This window comes from Lissotriton vulgaris, chromosome 1_1, assembly GCF_964263255.1.
Source record: "Lissotriton vulgaris chromosome 1_1, aLisVul1.2, whole genome shotgun sequence".
In the NCBI taxonomy this organism is placed as follows: Eukaryota; Metazoa; Chordata; class Amphibia; order Caudata; family Salamandridae; genus Lissotriton; species Lissotriton vulgaris.
Genome location: NC_141685.1, coordinates 1,116,053,659 through 1,116,075,042, shown reverse-complemented (window position 1 = coordinate 1,116,075,042; position 21,384 = coordinate 1,116,053,659). Strand labels below are relative to the sequence as shown.

The following is a 21,384-nucleotide window of genomic DNA, read 5'->3' as shown; positions in this document are numbered from 1 at the left end:
CCACCTCCGCTCACACATCCTCAAGGAACTGGGGAAATGGAAGCACCACACTCTCTCATGGTTAGGCAGAATAGCTGCTGTCAAAATGACTATTTTTCCCCAAATCCTATATCTTTTCCAGACCCTTACCCTCCGGCCTCCGGCGGGCTGGATCCAGCAGACTCAGGCGGACTTAGCGAACTTCATCTGGCAGGGCCGTAAGCCTCGGTTCAGGCACCCAGTGGAGGTTCTCCCGCCGGAAAAAGGGGGGGTTGGGATTCCGGATTTACAGCTTTATTTTAACGCTGCGCAACTCTGCTACTTGGTGGAATGGCAGCGTCTCGAGTCGGAGAAGCACTGGCTGTTTCAGAACCAGGCGGTGGCAGCTATGCCGCTACAGGGCGTCCCCTTCCTTCGCAAAGCAGACAGACCACCCAACCTCTATGTGTCGTATATCACAGGCACGATCATGGGGGTGTGGGACCGCACCAACGCTGCTCATGGTCTGACTTCTTTTCCCTCCCCAATGATTCCCCTTTTTAATAATCCTGAATTCCACCCTGGCACTGATTCTAAGGCCTTCACAGTGTGGCGCTCCACAGACTGCCGATCCCTCTGCCATCTTTTTGATTTAGAAGGGATTCTCCCATTCCCTCGACTCAGGACACACTACGGCATCCCTGAATCGGAACAACTGCCTTATTTACAACTACAAAAACAACAATTGATGGAAGAAATGTTGCACAATGGCAAAACATTCACCCCCAGTCACAGATCTGGGTTTAATCCATCGTTATTTTGCTCACCACACCACCCCAGTTCAGACATGGTCATATGCAAATCAGTCTTGACCCTGTGCCTCATGGGAACAGTCCAGCCCGAACTGCCAAGCCATGTCTTCCCTGGACCGGAATCAAGCATCCTAGGACTGGTTTCTGGCTATCAGCCTTCATTAGCCAGGATAGCTTGATTCCAGTGGCATGGACAGCACGGGACTCACGACTGAGCATACCCGTCCCACTTGGGTTGACAAATGCAAAAACAACAATTGATGGACGGAATGTTGCACAATGGCAACACATTCACCCTCAGTCACAGATCTGGGTTTAATCCATCGTTATTTTGCTCTCCACACCAACCCCAGTTCAGACATGGCCATATGCAAATCAGTCTTGACCCTGTGCCTCATGGGAACAGTCCATCCGAACTGTCAAGCCATATCTACCCTGGACCGGAATCAAGCATCCTAGGACCGGTTTCTGGCTATCAGCCTTCATCAGCCAGGATAGTTTGATTCCAGTGGCTTTGTGAGCATGGGACCCACTTCTGGGCATACCCTTCCCACATAGGGTGAACAGCAATACACAACATGATTTGCATATGGCCATGTCTGAACTGGGGTGGCTTGGTGAGCAAAATAACGATGGATTCAACCCAGATCTGTGACTGGGGGTGAATGTTTTGCCATTGTGCAACATTCCGATTCAGAAAAGGGGGTGGTGATGAACAGAGTGTCTGAATTAAGCACACCACTCTTACCCAGTCCAAAGATCAGGGCTTGATCCATCACCGTTATTTATCTCACTGCACCATCCCAGCTCAGAACCTGGCCATATGCAAATCAGTCTGTCCCTGGCCCAGTGCATCATAGGAACAGGGCAGACTAAACTACCAAGCCAATTCTTCACCAGAAAGGAGACAAGCTACCGGGGACCGGTTTCTGGCATTTCAGCCGTCTTTGGCCCGGCTTGCTTGAATCCTGATGGTGCAGTGAGAAAGGGACTCATGTCTGAGTATACCCTGCCACACCTATAGTGGCCAAAAACGATTCAGAAAAGGGGGTGGTGATGAACAGAGTGTCTGAATTAAGCAGACCACTCTTACCCAGTCCAAAGATCAGGGCTTGATCCATCACCGTTATTTATCTCACTGCACCATCCCAGCTCAGAACCTGGCTATATGCAAATCAGTCTGTCCCTGGCCCAGTGCATCATGGGAACAGGGCAGACTAAACTACCAAGCCAATTCTTCACCAGAAAGGAGACAAGCTACCGGGGACCGGTTTCTGGCATTTCAGCCGTCTTCGGCCCGGCTTGCTTGAATCCTGATGGTGCAGTGAGAAAGGGACTCATGTCTGAGTATACCCTGCCACACCTATAGTGACCAAAAACGATTCAGAAAAGGGGGTGGTGATGAACAGAGTGTCTGAATTAAGCAGACCACTCTTACCCAGTCCAAAGATCAGGGCTTGATCCATCACCGTTATTTATCTCACTGCACCATCCCAGCTCAGAACCTGGCTATATGCAAATCAGTCTGTCCCTGGCCCAGTGCATCATGGGAACAGGGCAGACTAAACTACCAAGCCAATTCTTCACCAGAAAGGAGACAAGCTACCGGGGACCGGTTTCTGGCATTTCAGCCATCTTCGGCCCGGCTTGCTTGAATCCTGATGGTGCAGTGAGAATGGGACTCATGTCTGAGTATACCCTGCCACACCTATAGTGGCCAAAAACGATTCAGAAAAGGGGGTGGTGATGAACAGAGTGTCTGAATTAAGCAGACCACTCTTACCCAGTCCAAAGATCAGGGCTTGATCCATCACCGTTATTTATCTCACTGCACCATCTGCACCACTGAATAAAGCAGACCACTGGAAGGGTATACTCAGATGTGAGTCCCTAGCTCATTGCACCATCAGGATTCAAGCAAGCCGGGCCGAAGACGGCTGAAATGCCAGAAACCGGTCCCCGGTAGCTTGTTTCCTTCCCAGTATAAGAATTGGCTTGGTAGTTGGGTCTGCCCTGTTCCCATGATGCACTGGGCCAGTGTCAGACTAATTTGCATATAGCCAAGTTCTGAGCTGGGATGGTGCAGTGAGCTAAAAAACGGTGATGGATCTAGCCCTGATCTTTGGACTGGGTAAGAGTGGTCTGCTTAATTCAGACACTCTGTTCATCACCACCCCCTTTTCTGAATCTTTTTTGTCCACCATAAGCGTGGAAGGGTATACTCAGATGTGAGTCCCTAGCTCATTGCACCATCAGGATTCAAGCAAGCCGGGCCGAAGACGGCTGAAATGCCAGAAACCGGTCCCCGGTAGCTTGTTTCCTTCCCAGTATAAGAATTGGCTTGGTAGTTGGGTCTGCCCTGTTCCCATGATGCACTGGGCCAGTGTCAGACTAATTTGCATATAGCCAAGTTCTGAGCTGGGATGGTGCAGTGAGCTAAAAAACGGTGATGGATCTAGCCCTGATCTTTGGACTGGGTAAGAGTGGTCTGCTTAATTCAGACACTCTGTTCATCACCACCCCCTTTTCTGAATCTTTTTTGTCCACCATAAGCGTGGAAGGGTATACTCAGATGTGAGTCCCTAGCTCATTGCACCATCAGGATTCAAGCAAGCCGGGCCGAAGACGGCTGAAATGCCAGAAACCGGTCCCCGGTAGCTTGTTTCCTTCCCAGTATAAGAATTGGCTTGGTAGTTGGGTCTGCCCTGTTCCCATGATGCACTGGGCCAGTGTCAGACTAATTTGCATATAGCCAAGTTCTGAGCTGGGATGGTGCAGTGAGCTAAAAAACGGTGATGGATCTAGCCCTGATCTTTGGACTGGGTAAGAGTGGTCTGCTTAATTCAGACACTCTGTTCATCACCACCCCCTTTTCTGAATCTTTTTTGTCCACCATAAGCGTGGAAGGGTATACTCAGATGTGAGTCCCTAGCTCATTGCACCATCAGGATTCAAGCAAGCCGGGCCGAAGACGGCTGAAATGCCAGAAACCGGTCCCCAGTAGCTTGTTTCCTTCCCAATATAAGAATTGGCTTGGTAGTTGGGTCTGCCCTGTTCCCATGATGCACTGGGCCAGTGTCAGACTAATTTGCATATAGCCAAGTTCTGAGCTGGGATGGTGCAGTGAGCTAAAAACGGTGATGGATCTAGCCCTGATCTTTGGACTGGGTAAGAGTGGTCTGCTTAATTCAGACACTCTGTTCATCACCACCCCCTTTTCTGAATCTTTTTTGTCCACCATAAGCGTGGAAGGGTATACTCAGATGTGAGTCCCTAGCTCATTGCACCATCAGGATTCAAGCAAGCCGGGCCGAAGACGGCTGAAATGCCAGAAACCGGTCCCCGGTAGCTTGTTTCCTTCCCAGTATAAGAATTGGCTTGGTAGTTGGGTCTGCCCTGTTCCCATGATGCACTGGGCCAGTGTCAGACTAATTTGCATATAGCCAAGTTCTGAGCTGGGATGGTGCAGTGAGCTAAAAAACGGTGATGGATCTAGCCCTGATCTTTGGACTGGGTAAGAGTGGTCTGCTTAATTCAGACACTCTGTTCATCACCACCCCCTTTTCTGAATCGGAATGTTGCACAATGGCAAAACATTCACCCCCAGTCACAGATCTGGGTTTAATCCATCGTTATTTTGCTCACCACACCACCCCAGTTCAGACATGGTCATATGCAAATCAGTCTTGACCCTGTGCCTCATGGGAACAGTCCAGCCCGAACTGCCAAGCCATGTCTTCCCTGGACCGGAATCAAGCATCCTAGGACTGGTTTCTGGCTATCAGCCTTCATTAGCCAGGATAGCTTGATTCCAGTGGCATGGACAGCACGGGACTCACGACTGAGCATACCCGTCCCACTTGGGTTGACAAATGCAAAAACAACAATTGATGGACGGAATGTTGCACAATGGCAACACATTCACCCTCAGTCACAGATCTGGGTTTAATCCATCGTTATTTTGCTCTCCACACCAACCCCAGTTCAGACATGGCCATATGCAAATCAGTCTTGACCCTGTGCCTCATGGGAACAGTCCATCCGAACTGTCAAGCCATATCTACCCTGGACCAGAATCAAGCATCCTAGGACCGGTTTCTGGCTATCAGCCTTCATCAGCCAGGATAGTTTGATTCCAGTGGCTTTGTGAGCATGGGACCCACTTCTGGGCATACCCTTCCCACATAGGGTGAACAGCAATACACAACATGATTTGCATATGGCCATGTCTGAACTGGGGTGGCTTGGTGAGCAAAATAACGATGGATTCAACCCAGATCTGTGACTGGGGGTGAATGTTTTGCCATTGTGCAACATTCCGATTCAGAAAAGGGGGTGGTGGTGAACAGAGTGTCTGAATTAAGCAGACCACTCTTACCCAGTCCAAAGATCAGGGCTTGATCCATCACCGTTATTTATCTCACTGCACCATCCCAGCTCAGAACCTGGCCATATGCAAATCAGTCTGTCCCTGGCCCAGTGCATCATAGGAACAGGGCAGACTAAACTACCAAGCCAATTCTTCACCAGAAAGGAGACAAGCTACCGGGGACCGGTTTCTGGCATTTCAGCCGTCTTTGGCCCGGCTTGCTTGAATCCTGATGGTGCAGTGAGAAAGGGACTCATGTCTGAGTATACCCTGCCACACCTATAGTGGCCAAAAACGATTCAGAAAAGGGGGTGGTGATGAACAGAGTGTCTGAATTAAGCAGACCACTCTTACCCAGTCCAAAGATCAGGGCTTGATCCATCACCGTTATTTATCTCACTGCACCATCCCAGCTCAGAACCTGGCTATATGCAAATCAGTCTGTCCCTGGCCCAGTGCATCATGGGAACAGGGCAGACTAAACTACCAAGCCAATTCTTCACCAGAAAGGAGACAAGCTACCGGGGACCGGTTTCTGGCATTTCAGCCGTCTTCGGCCCGGCTTGCTTGAATCCTGATGGTGCAGTGAGAAAGGGACTCATGTCTGACTATACCCTGCCACACCTATAGTGGCCAAAAACGATTCAGAAAAGGGGGTGGTGATGAACAGAGTGTCTGAATTAAGCAGACCACTCTTACCCAGTCCAAAGATCAGGGCTTGATCCATCACCATTATTTATCTCACTGCACCATCCCAGCTCAGAACCTGGCTATATGCAAATCAGTCTGTCCCTGGCCCAGTGCATCATGGGAACAGGGCAGACTAAACTACCAAGCCAATTCTTCACCAGAAAGGAGACAAGCTACCGGGGACCGGTTTCTGGCATTTCAGCCGTCTTCGGCCCGGCTTGCTTGAATCCTGATGGTGCTGTGAGAAAGGGACTCATGTCTGAGTATACCCTGCCACACCTATAGTGACCAAAAACGATTCAGAAAAGGGGGTGGTGATGAACAGAGTGTCTGAATTAAGCAGACCACTCTTACCCAGTCCAAAGATCAGGGCTTGATCCATCACCGTTATTTATCTCACTGCACCATCCCAGCTCAGAACCTGGCTATATGCAAATCAGTCTGTCCCTGGCCCAGTGCATCATGGGAACAGGGCAGACTAAACTACCAAGCCAATTCTTCACCAGAAAGGAGACAAGCTACCGGGGACCGGTTTCTGGCATTTCAGCCGTCTTCGGCCCGGCTTGCTTGAATCCTGATGGTGCAGTGAGAATGGGACTCATGTCTGAGTATACCCTGCCACATCTATAGTGGCCAAAAACGATTCAGAAAAGGGGGTGGTGATGAACAGAGTGTCTGAATTAAGCAGACCACTCTTACCCAGTCCAAAGATCAGGGCTTGATCCATCACCGTTATTTATCTCACTGCACCATCTGCACCACTGAATAAAGCAGACCACTGGAAGGGTATACTCAGATGTGAGTCCCTAGCTCATTGCACCATCAGGATTCAAGCAAGCCGGGCCGAAGACGGCTGAAATGCCAGAAACCGGTCCCCGGTACCTTGTTTCCTTCCCAGTATAAGAATTGGCTTGGTAGTTGGGTCTGCCCTGTTCCCATGATGCACTGGGCCAGTGTCAGACTAATTTGCATATAGCCAAGTTCTGAGCTGGGATGGTGCAGTGAGCTAAAAAACGGTGATGGATCTAGCCCTGATCTTTGGACTGGGTAAGAGTGGTCTGCTTAATTCAGACACTCTGTTCATCACCACCCCCTTTTATGAATCTTTTTTGTCCACCATAAGCGTGGAAGGGTATACTCAGATGTGAGTCCCTAGCTCATTGCACCATCAGGATTCAAGCAAGCCGGGCCGAAGACGGCTGAAATGCCAGAAACCGGTCCCCGGTAGCTTTTTTCCTTCCCAGTATAAGAATTGGCTTGGTAGTTGGGTCTGCCCTGTTCCCATGATGCACTGGGCCAGTGTCAGACTAATTTGCATATAGCCAAGTTCTGAGCTGGGATGGTGCAGTGAGCTAAAAAACAGTGATGGATCTAGCCCTGATCTTTGGACTGGGTAAGAGTGGTCTGCTTAATTCAGACACTCTGTTCATCACCACCCCCTTTTCTGAATCTTTTTTGTCCACCATAAGCGTGGAAGGGTATACTCAGATGTGAGTCCCTAGCTCATTGCACCATCAGGATTCAAGCAAGCCGGGCCGAAGACGGCTGAAATGCCAGAAACCGGTCCCCGGTAGCTTGTTTCCTTCCCAGTATAAGAATTGGCTTGGTAGTTGGGTCTGCCCTGTTCCCATGATGCACTGGGCCAGTGTCAGACTAATTTGCATATAGCCAAGTTCTGAGCTGGGATGGTGCAGTGAGCTAAAAAACGGTGATGGATCTAGCCCTGATCTTTGGACTGGGTAAGAGTGGTCTGCTTAATTCAGACACTCTGTTCATCACCACCCCCTTTTCTGAATCTTTTTTGTCCACCATAAGCGTGGAAGGGTATACTCAGATGTGAGTCCCTAGCTCATTGCACCATCAGGATTCAAGCAAGCCGGGCCGAAGACGGCTGAAATGCCAGAAACCGGTCCCCGGTAGCTTGTTTCCTTCCCAGTATAAGAATTGGCTTGGTAGTTGGGTCTGCCCTGTTCCCATGATGCACTGGGCCAGTGTCAGACTAATTTGCATATAGCCAAGTTCTGAGCTGGGATGGTGCAGTGAGCTAAAAACGGTGATGGATCTAGCCCTGATCTTTGGACTGGGTAAGAGTGGTCTGCTTAATTCAGACACTCTGTTCATCACCACCCCCTTTTCTGAATCTTTTTTGTCCACCATAAGCGTGGAAGGGTATACTCAGATGTGAGTCCCTAGCTCATTGCACCATCAGGCTTCAAGCAAGCCGGGCCGAAGGCGGCTGAAATGCCAGAAACCGGTCCCCGGTAGCTTGTTTCCTTCCCAGTATAAGAATTGGCTTGGTAGTTGGGTCTGCCCTGTTCCCATGATGCACTGGGCCAGTGTCAGACTAATTTGCATATAGCCAAGTTCTGAGCTGGGATGGTGCAGTGAGCTAAAAAACGGTGATGGATCTAGCCCTGATCTTTGGACTGGGTAAGAGTGGTCTGCTTAATTCAGACACTCTGTTCATCACCACCCCCTTTTCTGAATCTTTATTGTGCAACATTCCGTCCATCATCTTGTGTGTTTTGTTATTTACAACTACGGAATTGGGCGCTCCATCCACACATCAAAGCCGGTGCCCAACGCCTACTAACCCCGTACGAAAAATGGCTCGTTACCAGCACCTCCGATAAGAAATTCATTTCTGACTTCTACAAGCAGCTGTTACTGACCTTGACACTCTACAACGCAGGTCGACTACACTGGGAGCGGGAGTTGGGACGCACCCTTAGCCATAAATAATGGGATGGTATTTACCACAGGGCACGGCACTCGTCATACCACATGGGCCTTACAGATACACTGACTAAAGTAGCTACCTACTGGTATCACACACTGGAACGCTTACACCGATTTCGCTCACGACAAAGCGCCCTGTGCTGGAGGGGAGGTGGGTACCCTTACACACCTGCTATGGAGCTACGACCGTATCCAGAACTACTGGTCTTATATACTAGACAAGGTGGACAGCCACTTTGATACACAGATCCCACGATTTCCTGCTTACGTCCTCCTTGGCTTGCCCAACCCTATCACATATCCTCTAAAATCCAGCAGAGGCAGGCGGATAGCTATTACTCTGAGGGCGGCTACACAGAATATTCTTGCGCACTGGCGTTCCACTCATCCACCAACTCACTCACGATGGTTGCACAGGCTCCGCAGGTACTGGGCATGGAAAAGCTTACCCTTACGTTCGCAGGCAGAGGGTCTGAATTCCCCAAAATGTGGCGACCATTTTTGACATTGCTCACACCTGAATTTCGAGAACTGACATGCCTACGATATCTCAGATTTCTCCGACTTGCGGATACACACATCCCGACAATAGCTTCCTCACGCAACCCCAAACTGGCGCATTGATCGCAGAGGCGTTTTCCCCTCTTTTTCCCTTTTTCTTTCCGTTCGTGGACGATGGGGGTGTTGTGGCTGGGTTTTAATGTTTGTTCTGTGTTCCCTACACCCATTTATTGTACTCCTTGAAGACCCGCTCCGAGCATCTTACTCTTGTAAAACTATTTTTGAGACACCTAATGTCCTCACTGCGCTGTTTCCAGAGAGCTGGGGGTCTTTTTGTTGTTTATTGAAAATCAATAAAAGATTTAAACCATAAAGAAATGATTGACCCGAGTTGGGCACTCCAAATAAAAGGATGGCATAAGGAGAGGTGGGTGAGCTATGAGAGAGGGTGCGGGGACTACCTAAAACTAAATGCTGCTGAATGGTGAGAGCATAGGAGGATTACTGGAGGAACTAGAATCAGTTAAGAAAAAAAGCTTAGCATCAGTTGGGAATGCAACGGACAAGCTTGGGGCAGGGACGTGAGGGAGGTAGGAATACACAAGGTAGACAGCAAGAATGCATAGGCCCTAGAGTGCTAAAAGCAAAAGAAAAAATGGTTGCCTGTATGTGATCAGTGGAAAGATACAAGTCTACTACAAAACAATGGTAAAGAAGCTATGTTCCAGGGGAGGGACAGACACAACAAGAGGAAGGAAAATCATTGAATAATAAGTAAGCAAATAGGATTGACAAAAAAGATAACCAATGATATGCAATGGGATGACCCAAGGTTCACTTCAAGTATTGGTATTTTCCACAGTACGTCTTTTGACAACAGAAAGAAAAAGCTGTCTGTAAGGCGAGACCTAAAAAGTAGTTGTCTGTAAATCTGTAAAGTCTCCTGACTCACACGTCCACCAGTATATTTATACACTTAGAAAGTAAGGTTGGTTGTCTGTGATCACTGACTGTGCACTTGGTCATCAGTCACTTCTGTTTGCGTTCTTCATTGTTTCAGAGTGCTTTATGCTCGAGTACTGCCATTAATCATGCTTTGTGTGTTTACCTCGATTCTAGGTAGTCATTATTTTACTAGCCTGGCCAGGTGGTGAGATTCTTTGTGTCTCTTGTGTCTATCAGAAGTGTGTATTTAACTTGTGGCTTACAATGGGCCTCCCTCCAAAGTCTCAGCCATGTTCTTCTCTTCTTACAGACAGACACCAGGACTCGTGCAGTGGAGTTGCGCAGCTGTGTGCAGCTCGCAGCGCGCTGCAAGAGACAGGTGAGAGTGGAGTGTCTGTGGAGGATGGACCCGGCCGGCACCGACTTTCAGCGAGGAAGCAAGTTCTACGACCTCAGTGTCATACAGACCAGCCCTAGGCTGCGGGGTGAGAGGTGAGTGTGTTACACACCTGGGGTGTGAGGAGGGTGTGTGTTGTCACGTGACCCTGTGGGGACTATCTTGATTCCCCCCCCTTTTGGTTGGTATGACGCTCAGTCGTTTGAAAGGTTTGAGGGTTTTATTGCAGACACTAAATTAAACAAGGCTCCTTCCTCCTTGATAGTCTCTTGGTTGCCTTCGAGGTCTTCTTCTCTCTTCCTCTCTTTCTCTGCTTGGTTCCTGTCCAGGGTGCAGCACTCGGGAGGGTATGGAAGAAGAAAGAAAAGGACAATTTCAGGCTACTCCTGTTTAGGTCTTGTAGGCGTTAGCCGCGCGAAGCGCGGTCTCGCCAGAGACCTTTAGCCAGCGAGTCTTCTTTCCAGGAGAGGAGACAGGAGCTGGCCGCGCGCTCGGAATTGAGCGGGCCACGCACACTCAAACACGCTCGCTCTGGACAGCTCCTGTCTCCTCTCCTGGAAAGATGTACCACACAGCCACACCTCCCCCTGCTTACGCATGCGCACAAACAGAGACACACACACGAGCGCACCTACACACACGCACGCACACACACACACACATACAGAGACCCCTGCCCACCCCCGCCGCACACACACAGAGACACACACACGAGCGCACCTACACACACACACACACATACAGAGACCCTCCGCCGCACACACGAGCGCGTACACACACACACACACACACACACAAGCGCACCTCCCCTCCCCCACCCCCCCCACAAGTAAAGCCCACTTACCGCCACTCCGGACTTCAGCCGCCACCGCGGGGCTCTCCCTCGGGCATGGGAGCCCCGCGTCACCAGCACTGCTTCTCTCCGTGGCACTCCGTGGGCGCGTGCGCAGGCTTCCGAAGACGGAAGTCCCGCCCCACGGAAGGTTTCGGTTTCGCTCACATGTTGTTGCAACTGTCGCTGCTCCATGTGGTGGTGGGACAGCTGAGCGGGCGGCTTTGGGAGAGCAGCTTTAAGGGTGTTTTTCTGCCGTGGGAAAGCTGCTCACAGAGCACGATGAATCGCGGAGATGCCGGTGCAGGGTTGTCTTCTGCTGACCATTTCACTGCTGAGCAATGGGACAACAAACTAATGAGGAAGGCTGAGCTGAAAGTTCCTCTGGACTTTCCCTTAGAGGAGGCAGCTGCCTTTGACGGTAAGGGAAAACGTTCAGTGTTTTATGTCCCGACATGTTCGGCTTTTGCCGTGGGCGTGCCTAAATGTACCTGCTTTGCACACTCGGACTGTTTTTTTTTTTGCCTACGTTTCTTCCAAATACAACTATTTCACTTACCTTGTCTATGTGTGTGTGTTTCCTGTGCAACAACTGACACAACGCACACATGTAAATTGTCAATAGTAGAAGGAAATTGCAACTAATCCCTTTTCAGTCGGCATCTGTCACTTTTCCAAGTACAGTTGAAATGCCTGTGAATCCGTTGCCGGTGGCTTGTGAAGTGAAGTGTCTCACGGGTGCAGTTGATCACGTATGGAATTGTTTACCCAAATAACTACTATTAAGAACGTTTAGTTGGTACAAGTTACTTTTTGTAACTGCCTATTTATGTTTATTATAATGCCTTTCACTCAGTTACATTAGTTGTGTTTTTTAGCCAGTAGAGTGTATATTGTTAATTGTGCGGCTGAGCATGTAGCTTACTATAATAATAATAATACAAACGTAAAATACTTCAGAATGTGGTTGCAGTGAGTTGTATAGTTTTAGCAATTACATTTGTAGAAAGTAGGGTCACCACACGTCCCAGGTTTACCCCGACAGTTTAGTTTTTTTGTTGACTGTCTCAACCTCCAGACAGTTTTTTTAATTACACCTGATAAACAGGGCCGGACTGGGAACCAGAACCGGCCCTGGCAAAGTGCTCGGCCGGCCCCCCTCCCCTCCTCCGGGAGGAGAGGGGAGGGGGGAGAGGTGCGACCGCGCTCTGTGACAGGGCCGGTTTTCGGCCGTTTTTGTTACAGGGCCGTTTTTGCAGCATAACGGCCCTGTAACAAAAACGGCCCCAGGGGCCCAAAACCGGTCCCCAACCATGCGGCCCACCGGGGAATTGCCCGGTGCCCTCAACGGCCAGTCCGGGCCTGCTGATAAATATCCCTATTCCCAGTACATTGTTATCCTGGGTTCTTATGTCAACAAAAGCGGTCACTTGTAGTTTTTTAGTGCACCTGCGTCTATTGGTCTACAATGCCATGTTAAGGCTGATTGTTTCTGCCCATACATGTCTAACAGCCTTCATCAGGACCAAGAAGATCACTAGTGTCTCTCCTTCCTTTTTTATTTATTTAAGAAATCTGCTCGAGGTTCTGATATCTGCATATATTATCTACTTCATTCATGCATACAAACTGCAGTAGTTTTAGTAATTGGAACTGCCAGAGCCTGAACTTGATTCACATTGATAATGGTATTGATCAGCTAACCATACATACCCCTGGGCATTTCTGTATTAGTGTCAGGGTGTGTCAGTATTTGGACGTTTCTTCTCCTCCCCTAGGACATTTCTAGAGAGAATCCTTATACTACCCAGTATGTTGCTCAAGGCCCTCTGCGGATCAGTACCGAGTAGCTGAAGCATGGCTGCCTGTGTAGGGCTGAATATGAATTTCACGCCAACCTGATTTTCAGTATTTAGATCTTTATATGTTCTACTGATGTTAAGTCTTTTTGTAGTACCTTAACTGCTTGAGAATGGTTTTCTGAATTTCTTACTCATATTGTTGGCATTGGATGCATGTGTTTTTTTTTCCCGGCGTAAGTGCTCTGAAATTAAACATGTGGGAGTTTTCTAGGGGCCTTCATTCATTTTGACTTTTATTTTTTTAATTATTTCCATGAAACTCGGCGGCTTTTTTTTTTTTCATTACAAAGAAGCTCTAACTTTACTAAAACAGTAACATGCAATTTAAAAGCACCTGCTGAAGAGTTCCTTGTAAATCCAGTTTTCAGGCAGCAATAAAAATGTCATGATAACTTGTGATTAATGTTCCTGATAGAGAGAGATCAGAGGTTTGTCTAGTAGCAGGTTTGACTCACCATAAAGTAGTGCAGAGGGTTAATCTGCTGCAAAGAACATATCGGGGTTTGGGTGGATATCTGAGCGGATTCGTAAAGCCAGCCTTTACCAGCACTATAAAGAAAATGAAATGTATGTGAGAGAGGGCCTAAGGGAAGCTGAGGTCCACTTTTTACCCGGTGGTAATGATGGAATCAGAGGAGGAGGTGGGGGAAGGGGGACGCGGGGGTGTCAAAAAAGTATGTCGCACCGGGCAGCACCACTGCTAAAGCTGGCCCTGTTTCGAGCTCAAGCGGCACCGGCACCTGTAGTCTAAAGCTAATACCTCTGCCTCAAGTGAAGTACTCTGGTACCCAAGGATGACTAGCAAACAATATTATTCACAACGTTGCTTACTATTCAGCAACATTTGACAGTTTGCAAATCATCTTTATACACCAATTCAGAGTTTGCTAACAAATTAATGCAACACATTGTCATATATAATGCCAATAGCTCAAACTTTAAGGCTACGAGACCTATTGCATTGTAAATGCTTGTTTGTACAAACAATTGGGTGGGGTAAGTGCATCTTCACCAGGGGCCCTAAATGTGCAGTGCCTAAGTGGGTGGTATCAATGTGTTGAGCTTTGTGTGGCCCTTAACCCTGCCCACCAGCCCTTTAAAGTAAAGGAGCGTGCAGCTGGCACTTGCCTGAACCCACAACCTTCCGGGGCCTGGTAGGGTGAGAACCCACCTCCTCGTTTCCCCTCGGAGTGCCGGTCTCGCTTGTGATGCTCTGAGAGCGGTTTTCTGGTGTCCTGGGTCCCTCTGCCTCTCCGCAGCTGTCCTCGAGTCGTGAGTTGTCTTCTTCTCTCAGACGCCTTCTCTCCTCCTCACCAGTCGTGCTGGTTCTGTTTCTCTCTCTCTCTCCGGGTGGCTCCCCCATTGGGGCATGGGGGCGTTGCCCCACTGCTTTCTGGCCGTGTGAGAAGGCAGAAACAGAAATGGTATTAACTACCTTTGTTTCTGCCTTCTCGCACGGCGAGAAAGCAGAGGTTCCTGGTTGGGGGTGGGCGGTCCTACTCGAGGGCAGGGGGGAGTGGCTTGCCTGCTGTTGTTCTTACTGACTGTTTGGGCAGCCTGAGGCCACCCAAACAGTCAGTATGAACAACAGCTGGCAAGCCGCTCCCCCCTGCCCTCGAGCAGGACCGCCCACTCTCCCTTTTTCTCCCTATTTTGAGAAAATGGCCCGAGTGGGGCGCGCTCAACTGCATCTCGCCAATCTTGATTGGAGGAGGGGAGGGAGGGAGGCTGATGATGTCGCAACGAGAGCTGCCTGTAGAAATTTGAAAAGGCAGGACGGCGGGAGTCGGACCTATACAGAAGGCAGAAGCTGAGGTGAGTTAAGTTTTATTTTATTATATATTTTTAATTATACAAACCCCTCGTGCCCCCCCCACACACACAACCCCATTTCCAACCCCTCTCTCCACCCGCCCGTCATGCCAGCCGCAACTGCAGCGGGCGTTGAGGAATGGAATGCAGCGCTCACTCACGAAGGCCAAATACTCTCTGAGTAAGGTTAAACATCTGCATGTACCGCTTGCCCTGTTTTGTGCAGGGGCATGGTTGTGGAATAATTAAAGCTTCTGGAAGGGGCCTGGATTCCTGAGAAGGCGGGAAACTCTCTTGGTAGAAAGCTGCGTTTGCATCGGCAGAGTCGGGAGACGTACAAGTCAGGTCACAGGTTTGGCTTTCCTTCAGTCGGAGATAAGATGATTGTTTACTTTATTATTGCTTTGATTCTGCGGGCCTTAGCCACCCCCCTACTCCCGCTCTTCCCTCGCAATGTCATCATTTCCATTTTAACTGCGTACCGCCGGGTCCCTGCCAAGGCCTAAATGAGTTCTCCCCTTCCCTTCACCCCACTGCATGGTCCCGTCTTCCATAGTATGTCTAAAGAAAACTGCCCGGTCTCCCACACTGTCTCATTTTCCCTTAATGTACTTACCCACCCTACCCTCCATCTAACCCGTTCTCTTAATGGCGACATTAAATCAATATTGTCCTTCTGACTGTAGCGTGGAGCTGAAATAGTGAAAAGCCAGAAACTAGAATCAGATGGAGCGCCTGGCTGTCTGCGAGTCCTTCCCAAGAAATGTAATTTTACATCATTAAGCCTGTTTAAAAAAGAAAAAATTCTTGGATTTTTTATGTGTGTGTTTAGAAATTTGTATATGGCTTATCGGTTTTTCTAGCGCTACGATATTCCTCTATGCATGTGCTTACTTGAGATGGGTTTTTCTTAAGTGGAATGATGCCTTTGGCTTGACACCGACCAATGCAGTGTTTCAGCTCCTCAGTTGTTTAGTGTGGAAGTGGTGTAACATCCTGAGCATTGTATCATAAGGACAATGCAGGACATATGCCGACGGTAGCAAATGTAACACAACTTAAAATGCAGGGGCAGGGCTTAGGTGACTGGAGCTTGAAGTGGCCTGTGGTGTAACCGAGGTGAACTTTAAAAGTGATCTGTTCATTGGTTACATTTTCTCCTTTAACCTTAGGGCTCTTGGGGTGCAGTGCTCACGGGGTGTGAGTTTTCGGTCTAGTTATCAACTGGATCCAGAGCCGTAGGAGCATCAACCCACTGATCTGTCTCCTTGTGTTTGGAACCTCTGATCCATATGTTGTACACAACACAAATCTCTGCGGCAGGTGCATTTACCCACTAAGATGTCTGACTGAGATTAGAACATGGGGCCTGCAGGCTACACACAGATCTGTGTAGGAGCATTTAGTATTTAAAGTCGCTAAACTTTAAAGACTTGGTTCAACTGAGCTTTTAATGAACCGTAGAGCTCCACAATAGGCACATTAACCCAACGAGTTACCTGATTCACTTTCTAACCTGCAGTAAAGCCTATTCATTCACGTTTCTGCTACATGCCCTAACATTCTCGATATCTCCTTCCATGACCCTCTTCTCAGGTTTGAGTTAATTTGTGTCTGCTGATTAGTAATGGGGGAGATCACTCTTGTCAAAAAACTGGGACAGCAACACAGTTAAAGCACTTTCACCCTAAAACTGGCTGATAGTATTCTAGGCATTTCAAACATGGTAACAGTTTCGAATTTTTAAAGATGTATATGGCATCTTCCTTCCCTTTTTCATTCAGTGGCGGCTCAAAGAGGCCTTATATGACAGTTCACAGCATTCTGAATTCCAACAAGCAGGCAATGGTGAGGACAGTGTGAAGCTGGCACTGGTGGGCAGAGATGAGCTGGCTCTCATGGGCAGCGTGTGAAGGTGGCATTGGTGGATAGTGTGAGGTGTCAGAAACAGTGGACACTGTAAAAGTTAGCACAGGTGAGCTCTCTCTTCCACACTCCATCTTGCTGTCTGTTACCATACTTTTTTCTGCCACACTCTCAACACCTGTGTGGTCCTCTGTGTAACAACCTCCTGTGATCGTGGGCTGTGTGCGGACCGGAATAACAGGCGTGGAGGCCGTATATAGTGGGCTATTTCTGAGCCGGTTTTTATTCTTAGTGTACAGAGGTTTTAGTTTGTGAGAGAGAAAAAAGGACAGGGATGGCTTCGGGATGATGCTTGGTCGTAGGTCGTCACAGTAGTTCCTCGGAAGGACCGGTTCTTCGGTGGGTGTTGGTCGGGGTCGTCCAGCAGCTCCAGTTGGATGGTCACTGGGATGATGGTTCCTCGGGAGTAGGGAAGGAGAGAAAGAGAAAGGGCAGTTAGTTTGACTGTTTTAGGTTGCCTTGGTACTGAATACCGTCACTGGGTGTGTGGGATAAGAACGGACTGTGAGGAGGGTAGGGAACGGGTCAAGAGGGAAAGGAAAAGGAGTGTCAGGGAAAAAGAGGGGTTGATGCGAGCGTGAACAAGTGCGGGGAGTCTGTACAGTGACATCCGTGACGGAACGGGTACTATACAATATATACAGTGAGAGTGCAAACGAGCGATCATGACTGTTTTAAGCTACGGCTATTTACACTCTTCAATATACAAAGGGTTCGTTACTCACGTGCCCTGCCGCAACCCTCCCGTGAGTTGCGGCCGCTCTCCAGCATCCTCCACCGGACTCCACCAGTCCTCGGTCCAGACTTCCTCGTCTTCCTCGTCTTCACCGACTCTCTTCTCAGGTTCACTGCAAGCTGTCTCCTGCCACGAGTCCAACTCCTTGAACAAACTGCCGTCCTCGCTTTTCGTTTTTCCGTGTTCCGGCTCCGAGTAGGGGGATGGACTTCCGGGGTTACTCGGGAGTGCTTCCTGTTTTCCGCTTGTCGTGATTGGGTCCTGCAAAGAAGGAGAGAAGGGTGGAGTCCGAGATGCTTGGGAGACCGGAGGATCGGTCGGAGATGTCCGGGACCTTGAGTGATATGGCGGACTAGGTGAAGTAGGGGGCGTGTCCCGTTCACACCTCCCTAAAAAAATCCAACACCCAGCAATTTCTTAAATGATACATAATTCAATTGTATTGCTTTATTAACCTTCCTGCTTCCTTAGGGTTGCTTGAAAAAGCATAATTTGTCCACTCTTTTTTCAAAATTACCCTCCCGTAGGTTGTTTGTGCTCGCTCACTACACTCTTTCGCCGTAGTGCGGTACAACAATAATTTTACGCCACACCACTTTCAAATGTCACCAGCCGCCTCTGGTTTTTCCACACCATCTCCTCGAATTCGGCGTCTTCCTCCCTTCCTTAATTTTGTCCCTCCTTGATGGGCGTGGCTTCCTCGCGTCATGAAAAGACTGCACTGCTACTGCTACTTCCTGTGTTGGGCCACTCGGCGGCCATGTTGGAAAAATCGCTGCACTCCCGGTCGTAAGGGGGCAATGCCTCGGGGGATCCACCACAGTGTGTTTTATACAACCGGTGTGTGAGGAGACAGATGAGGGCGTTAGCATGGGTCTGCAAGAGGAGGTGTGTTTCATACATTCGATGTGTGAGAAGACAAGTGTGCCTCTTATAACGGTTTGAAAGAGGAAGTGTGTGTTGTGTACCCAGAATTGTAGGGAGAGGTGAGGGTATATCAGCAGTCTGCGAGAGGAGATATGTAATATACTCCTGGGGCTTGAGGTGAGGTGTGAGTATTATATATGCCAGTTCAAGCTGCTGACCCATGCACACAAGGCTCTACACAACCAAGGACCTGCCTATATTAACCACCACCTGAACTTCCACCAACCATCGTGAAGATTATGCTCTGCCTCCCTTTCACTTGCCCATACTCCCGGCATCTACTGAAGCAGAAGTGGAGGATGCACCTTCTCCAACATCGCAGCAAAGACCTGAAACAACCTCCTCAAGCACCTGCGGAAAGTCACTTCACTTCTGGAATTCTGAATAGCCCTCAAGTCCTGGCTGTTTGGATAAGCCTTTTGGACCTGCAAGCACCTGGATACCCTATAGGGTGATTAGCCGCGCTTTATAAATCCAGATTGATTGATTGATTGACAGCGTTGTCCGTGAGATTTGAGTATACAACTGGTGCATGAGACGAAGGGTGAGGGTATTACAGCAGTGTGGGAGATGAGTTGTGTGATCAAGGCCGGCTTTGTAACTGGTGGGGCTCAGTGCGACAATCTTTTTTGGCGCCCCTCATCCCCCACCCATGACCTCCTCCTCAGATCCCCTCACTAACACCGTGTAAAGGTGCCCCTCATCTCTCCATAGCTCCTCTCTCACACATTTTAAAGCACTGGTAAAGGATATATTTACTAATAAGAATGTATATTTACCCAAACATACCTTTTTAGCAACATTAGGAATAGACAATAAAAGACTGGGTAAAAAAAACATAACATCCTAGCCTATTTTATTCAGTTTACATGCAACTCTTTGCTGACAGTTTGTAACTGTCACTGTTCTATATTAGGGTTGTATCTTATAAACTGCAGTGACAAAAGTATCTTTGTGACAAAATCAGTAATTCACTCGGCTATCCACATAAAATAGATATTTGTTATCTGCACTGCACGTGTTCATTGCAGCAGGCACTTTAACCCTCTTTTACTACTTTATGGAGAGTCAGACCTGCCACTGGACAAAACTCGATCTCTGTCTCTCTCTAGTGGGAACATTAATCACAAGAGTTATCTTGACATTTTTATTGCTAACTGAAAGCTGGACACACAAGGAGCTCTGCTGCAGATGTTTTTTAGATCACATGTTATCACTAAACACAGGGCACTACCTCTCAAGGTCAGTGCACGGTTTGTGGCTGCACTAGTCACACTGCCCTAAAGCCAGCCCTGTGTGTGATATACACCTAGAGTTTGAGGAGAGGTGAGCATGCTTCAGTGGTCTGTAAGAGGATATGTGTAATATACACCTAGTGTTTGAGGAGAGATGAGAGTGTTACATCAGTCTGCGAGAAGAGATGTGTGATATACAACTGGTGCATGAGAGAAAAGATGAGACTGTTATAGTGGTGTTATACATCCCAGGTGTTAGTGGGGAGGTGAGGGTGGTACAATGGTCTGCAAGAAGAGGTACCTGTTATACAAATGGCGAGTGAGAGGATAGATGAGGGCACCATTTGAAGAACATAAACAAGCATTTGCAATGCAATAGGTCTCTCATTAATTACGTTTGAGCTATTGGCATTGCTAATTATTGCAACACCAATTGCAACAAAAGTCTATAAATTGTAGGCCCAAAAAATGTGTATTTATTTTGGTAGCAATGGTGGCATGCTGTGCTTTAGATGAATATGTTTAAAAGTAAAGTGTGCCAAACTGCGATTGCTGCAATAGTTCATTGTGGATGCATTAACAATTGATGTTTGCATTGATGGCTGGTGGTGTGTGTGCCTGCAGAAATTGTGCACTGATGGCTGGTGGTGTGTGTGCCTGGTGTAAGCGTGCACTGATGGCTGGTGGTGTGTGCCTGGTGAAAGCGTGCACTGATGGCTGGTGGTGTGTGTGTGCCTGGTGAAAGTGTGCACTGACGGCTGGTGGTGTGTGTGTGTCTGATGAAAGCGTGCACTGACGTCTGGTGGTGTGTGCCTGGTGGAAGCGTGCACTGCCGGCTGGTGGTGTGTGTGTGTCTGATGAAAGCGTGCACTGACATCTGGTGGTGTGTGCCTGGTGGAAGCGTGCACTGACGGCTGGTGGTTTTTGAGCACAGTGAAAGTGTGCACTGACGGCTGGTGGTGTTTGTGCCCGGAGAAAGCGTGCACTGGCTGATGGCGTCTGTGCCTGGTGAAAGTGTGCACTGACGATGTGGTTGTGTGTGTGTGGTTGTATGTGTGAAGCACGTCTATAGTGTATAAAAAAGTCCTCCAGGACAGTGCTGTTCAATTTATACTATGGGTGTGACTATTGATAGACTAAAAATCAATACATTAGACGTTAAATAGAGAAGACTCTCGTGTTGGATTCTTATTTTAATCTGATTTGATTGACCATGCTGTGGTAAATTATTTCGCTGCTCTCAAATCAGCTGCTGTTTAATTTACTTTGTGGAAAAATGCCTATGAAATAATGTCTGCTTTAAGAAAAGTGCAAACACGATGTCATGAGAAAAAATGCTTGTTAAGATGGCGTTTGTTATTTGAAGAATCAAACATTATTGTATCCCTAATATGAACTGGTTCACAATTTTGAACCTCGTTTGCTTGTACTTTTCCGATAGCTATATTGTGATGTCAATGATAGTAATATTTATGGTTCCATATTCTTTTAAAGAACATTTACTATACATTGTGTTATCTCTGTTTATAAATGTGAAACTTTCTGCAGAAGGAAATGTGACGCAAATGGTTATTTTCACATTAAACAATTGTTTTGGTTTTTCAGAGGAAACCTTTTTCCTACAGTGTAACCTCTTGTAGGGC

At 48.2% G+C, this 21,384-nt stretch overlaps 1 protein-coding gene across 1 annotated transcript in view; it reads left to right on the top strand.

The window, feature by feature from the left end:
* LOC147748716 (uncharacterized) overlaps positions 1–21,384 on the top strand; it is a 341,752-nt gene that overhangs the window by 50,164 nt on the left and 270,204 nt on the right. Inside the window, exon 6 of the mRNA XM_086936477.1 lies at positions 10,325–10,506. Coding sequence (XP_086792603.1) covers positions 10,325–10,506 — 182 coding nt within the window. The remainder of the gene's footprint in view (positions 1–10,324; positions 10,507–21,384) is intronic.